This window comes from Alosa alosa, chromosome 5 (genome assembly GCF_017589495.1).
Source record: "Alosa alosa isolate M-15738 ecotype Scorff River chromosome 5, AALO_Geno_1.1, whole genome shotgun sequence".
In the NCBI taxonomy this organism is placed as follows: domain Eukaryota; kingdom Metazoa; phylum Chordata; class Actinopteri; order Clupeiformes; family Clupeidae; genus Alosa; species Alosa alosa.
In genome coordinates, this window is record NC_063193.1 from 13,133,363 (window position 1) to 13,139,362 (window position 6,000).

Sequence of the window (6,000 nt, forward strand, 5' to 3'; positions counted from 1 at the left end):
GGCTTATCTATTTGACATTAAGAGTTATTTTTCATCTCCCCAGGCTGAGCTGACTTTCTGTGCTGGTGACGTAATCACTGTGTTTGGGGAAATTGATGAGGATGGTTTTTATTATGTAAGTATCAATCAGAATTTGAAGTAGCACATTAAAAAACAATGATGTGATGTCAACACCTTTAGCTAAAACACTGACAACAGAGTTACTGAAACCGAGGGGAAAGTGTTTGTAGCTTGTCATAAAACCAGATATCTTTTTTACAATGTATTGATAAGAGAGCCTATATTATTATTATTTTCATTTTTTCTCTTATTATGTGAAGGGCCAGTTTCCCCAGAGTAACTTGGTAAAGTGCCTTGCTCAAGGGCACAACGGTGGAAGCCGGGAATCGAACCCACAAGCTTTTTTTTGGCTACTGCATGCTAGCCCAGCTCCTTAACCACTACATTACCACCGCCCTATATGAATATCATATAAACATTAGCATATATCAGCTAGCCTATTTATCTGTTGCTTGTCTTAAATTCCTTCTTTATGCATATCATGTTGTCATTAGGGGTTTCACAACTCCTAATTTTTACTAGTTAGCAAGTTTTTCATATTAGTCAACTAGCCACCATCTGCTGGTACTGCTAACATTATTGCTAGTGCTAGCTGTTGGCAGCAGATGCTTAATTTTTACATGGATATCCATAGCAGGCTTGTTCTTATTAGTACAGCGTTACACAACTTACTGTACATGTCACTGTGGAACAGATCTTAATTTCAGGGAAGCACTTCCATACATAGGAATGTAGCCTGTTCAGCCTTTAGACATTTCGCCCTCGAATTGTTGACTGCTGCCTAGAGTGGCAAGTCTAGTGGTTACAGTATGATACACTTATGTCACACGGTCGTCATTTTCAATATTTTATGCACAAATGAGGTTTTGGTGGTTCAGAAAGGTGCTGTGAGTGAAGGGAGTACCAGACTGTTTTTCCTACCAATGACAGAACCAAGAACTGTTTTTTCATTGTTTCCCAAGAGACACAGACATCCATTGGGAGTGAACTGCCAAAATAAAGCGAGATGTTGAACATATTTTGATGTTTTGCTGAGATAGCACACCAATCACCTTCTATATGGGTGATAATGTAGCCCTCTATTCTATTAATAGCTATTATACTGATCTCAGAATCCGGATTCTTTCATTAGCCCACTTCCAGCCGACATCCATCATTGTTAACATTAATGGTAAAGACTCAAGGTTCTTCGTCCAAGCCATTGTTATCAAAGCAGCTCAAATTGTAAGTCACAGTGAATGTAGCGCGACACCTGCTGCCACCTCTACCACCAAAGCCTCATTTTCACGCAGAAAATGTTCAAAATGGCGACCGTGTGAAATAAGTAATTGATGAAAAACCCCTAGTTGGCATAGTAGCGTGACATGATTTTTGTACCTTTAATCTTCTCTCATCATCCATCTACCTCACAGGGTGAACTGAACGGACATAAAGGCCTGATCCCCTCCAACTTTCTGGAAGAAGTGCCTGAGGATGTAGAGGTCTATCTGACAGACACTCCATCTCGCTACCCCCAGGATCACCCATCAAGGACAAAGACCAAAAGGGTACATCATCTTAAGCAGTGCTAGCCCTCTCATCATCCATCTGCTCTTTGTATCTTCTTTATTGCTCTATTTCTCCTTTTTATCCACTTCTTTTTATGCCTCCTCCTCTCCTCTGTATTTGTATTTTTTCGTCTTTTTTAAATCTAACCCTCTGTGTTTCTGTCGTGTGACCAGCCACTTGATTATAAAGAGTTTGTTTGGAAGGGACGCAGAAAAAAGGCCAATGACACAGACATGTCTATCGATGTCTATCGTTGACCTTCCAAACTCTTGACTGTGGACCATCTCAGTATTAATGTTAATATGTAGAGGTGGATTGAGGGCACCAAACGTGGGGATTTGTTATGTAAAAGATTCATAAAGAATTGGAGCGAAGAGGATCTGGTGAAGTTATCCTCCAGTCTTCCCCCAGCTGTCCGCCAGGCATCTTTGTGTCATATGTGAAGATAAACAGAGAAAGCACTAACTTCAACATTGCATTTTTTAACCCCAACAGAGACACTGAGCATTGTCTTAAATGCTTTATGGATATGGTCTTGTTTGTTCAAAAAACTCAGTTTATAATAGAAGATAATAGTTTTGATGTATTGGAAGATGAAAAACAACTAGACTGTAGTCCTGCATGTCCATGATTTAAAAAAGAAAGAAATGCTTGAGTTTTTTTTTTCCTTTTTACACTGCACCAATTTGAGTCTAGTAATATAGAAAATATATATGATCTTTTGTATATGTTTCTGAGAGCAATGTTTTTTTTTGTATACTGGTAGCATTGACAGTTATTCAGTTCAAAGAAAGTCTCTATTAGAAAGAACTGATCAGAAGAAGAATTATATTCATAGATGTAATAGTAATGTAACTATAACTGTGTGTGGAAAAAAGAAACAAACAAACAAAAAATGCGGTCGCGAATTAATGTTCTACCTTATCAACAGGTTCAGCCGAGATCTTGTATTTGGTTTCTTTGTGACTGTTTGGTTCTCTTATCATATTTCATTGTGCAAACTGTTGAAAATGCCATCACTGCATTATTTATTATTTTGTATTTCTTTTTCTCACCCGCTCGGCAAACACAGAAGAAGAGTGTTCATTTCACTCCGTAAAGGCTCAGTGGCCGTCACGTAAGTGAACAACCGAGGATACCACTGTTACGCTCTCCTCGTCTAATGCAGATGACATGGGTCCCCTTTAGCTCCTGGTATGCAGCAACACACACATACGCAACTTACACACACACAACACACACACAACACACACACACACACACACACACACACACACACACACACACACACACACACACACACACACACACTAACACATAAAATGTAGCTTGTTAAACTCTTCGCACACATATTTTCTCATGCACCTATAGACAAGCACCCTGTCCATACAGAATAATTTTGAATACTTGATTTGATATTGAGATTTAAAATGGGGCTTGATAGCTTAAATGTGGTCACCCTGGCCAGTGCATTAGACAAGAGGCATGGTATCTTCCGTTGTTTCTTTTGGGTGTTGTACATTCTAATGTCCGTCTTTCATAACCAGTAATACCCTTACTGTGACTCATGAGAAGCTTCAAGGCCATAGTTGCACATCTAAGGTTCAGAGTTTACCCACCCACTACCCCTAACAACTGTGTGTAGTCAATTAGATGAGAAGCTATTGGCACTCGGACTGAAATTCTCCATTTTTCTTTACCCCACCCCCTCCGCCCACCCCTGGGCCCCTCCGCCCACCTCTCCAGTTGAAGTAGTGCACCTTGACATGCTGCTAAGTAATTAACTGAAGAAAAATAAAAAAAAGTTTTGATTTGAAAATTGGTACCAGACAAAAGATTTGTCCAGCAAGTAGTTTAATGCTGATGTTAAACTTGAGCATGTGGGGTGCACTTTTTCTTTCTCATCTACAGAATAGGTAGTTTAGATGTAGCAGTCGTTAGTGACATTCTCCTTTTGTCCCTACATAGAGAGTGGCACGGGTTCCAAAAAGGAACATCATAGTCAATTAACATGAGATTTTTTTTGCATTATAATCTGACAGGTTTTATGTAAATCTATGCTAATTTTTAACTAAACATTGTCACCAAACTGTTCAATTGGGCCAACCTAACCACAATGTTAGGTCATGTACATGTCATAATTTGCTGGTAAGTCAAACTCTATTCTTACTTTGTAAATCTGGTAAATAATAGCTCTGGGCATGCCAGACCTCAACCAATTGTATTTTGACCATTCTGTTATTACAGTCTTAAACACGCTCTCATGTTAATGGCCTTCAAGTTGGAGAATTCCTCTCTGAAGTGCAATGGAAAAAGCCTTTTAGCTCATGAGTACAATGGAAGAATACTTTAGACGATAAATGTTTTTCCTGTTCCCCACATGTGTATGACTGCCTTCACTTTCCAAGAGAAACTGTGTGTCATCTTCAATGTCCCTCAAAAGAACAAGTACTGAATATCAGATTTATTTTGTTTTTTGAGTGAAAGATAGTTGTTGATACATCTCCCTTATTTCAGTAGTCATTCTATGTAGCTAAAACAGTGAATACGGATAAATGAATGCAGATTTGGGACCAGACCTGCTGCTGTCTCCCCAAGAATACATAAATGGTCAGGTTAATTAAGCAACTGAAGCCAGTTTTGGGAAATATTTGTATGGAATTGCTAAGAGCAGAAAGACAGTTTCCTTCAAAAAAGCCCCAATCTCTAGCAGTGATCCACATAACTCTCAAGGGAAATAGCCACATGTATAGTACTGTGTGTTGATAAACCCATCATAGTACATATACAGTGGCTGTATTGGGACAGAAAAGTCGCTAAGACAAATTTAGAGGAGTTGAGAGACATTTTGAAGTGAAAAGTTTGTTGAGAGACAAAAACAAGGCGGAAGTGGAAGAAGAGGTTACAATGCAAACAGAAAGTTTGAAAACAGAAGGGAAGAAAGGAAAGAAGAAAGGAGGGAAGGTAGGAAAGAAGGAGAGGAAAAAGAAAAAAAAGACATTTTTGCTAATTCCCCTCCACCTGAACTGTCCCCTACGGGTCTCCCATTAGGTCCCGCTGGACAAATCGGGTCCACCCAGAAGAGCAGCAACCCCAACCGTGCGCCCTCGCATCCCGGGCTCCGGTCCTGCCTCCCAGGGCCCCGGCAGCCCCATGAGGGCCGCGCGCACCAACACAAAGACAAAGGGACTGCTCTCCAAAGGGAAGAAACTCTTGAAAAAGCTTGGAGCTGTAAAGTAATCTTCCTAAACTCTCCTTCACTTGCTACTGCTACTACTACTACTACTACTACTACTACTACTACTACTGCTACTACTCCATTCCTCTCCCAACAAAGGCAACGGCGTGTATGACAACACACGAAAACACCACAACTAAAAGATGAGAAGCAAAAAGAAAACATAAGTTCTATCACTGCTAGGTGCTCAAATGTGGGAAATGATGTCTTCTGTTGCTGCTCCACTTGCAGTCTTACACTAAGAAATAGGGAGGATTAAAATATGAAGCAAGTAGAGGAATGTGGTCAAAACTTGGATGTTTCATGAGATCTGTTGAGTGCTGAGATTATCTGGAGTAGTGTGTCACTCTCCTATTGTTTTATTATTTTTATGATGATTATTATTATTATTATTAAGGCAGCAACAGTATTTATTTTATACGGAGGACATTGAGATTCAGGGATTTGAGAAGGTTTACGCATAGTGATTACGGCAGGGAGACTTGTGCGTGCTGTATACTTTCGTTGTCAAGCACAGAAACGCAAGGTCGGGATTGAGGAGAGCTTTCTCTCCCTCTCTCAGGTCATGAATGTACAGTCCGTTGCTCTCCGAAGGTGTTGAATAATGGCATTCCTCCAAGAACTACACCTACACTCAGCCCTCAAGCCTCCTAGAGTCAGGCTGCAGATTCTGTCCATGCCTGGTTAGACCACAGTACACCATGTGCAGTGTTTACAGCCACTACCAATCTACCCAGTGCTTGGATGGATACTATGGAACAAAAAAGATTTCTACACACTTTATAGTTCTGCTCCAGTCATTACATGGTTAAGTTCTGCACAGATCAAGGTTGCAGTCTACTTTAAATATACATGAAGGCTAAAAAAAAAAAATCACTGTCTGCCTAAAAAAGAGATATAAATAGCACAATAAATGCCCTAGCACAGAACAGGAACAGGGTTTTGGGGTTACTAGAATTTGAGGCTTCCTTTTTTGCTTTTAATTTTTGAAAAAATAAAAAGGGAAAGACTTCTGCCAAACCCTGCCGAGCGTGGCTAGGTTAGCAGTGTTGGATGGTTATGAATTGCCTAGTGTGACTCTGCCTCCATGTATTTGCCTTATAATTGCACAATGATTTGAACTTTTATTCAGTCTGGTCTGTGGTGCAAAAGGT

At 40.0% G+C, this 6,000-nt stretch overlaps 1 protein-coding gene across 1 annotated transcript in view; it reads left to right on the forward strand.

Annotated features, from left to right (window-relative positions):
* rimbp2b (RIMS binding protein 2b) overlaps positions 1-5,744 on the forward strand; it is a 134,724-nt gene extending 128,980 nt beyond the window's left edge. The window contains 3 exon segments of the mRNA XM_048243226.1: positions 44-115; positions 1,473-1,607; positions 4,660-5,744. Of these exon segments, the coding sequence (XP_048099183.1) occupies positions 44-115; positions 1,473-1,607; positions 4,660-4,848 (396 nt within the window). The 3' untranslated portion in view covers positions 4,849-5,744.
* The last annotated feature ends 256 nt before the right edge of the window (positions 5,745-6,000 follow it).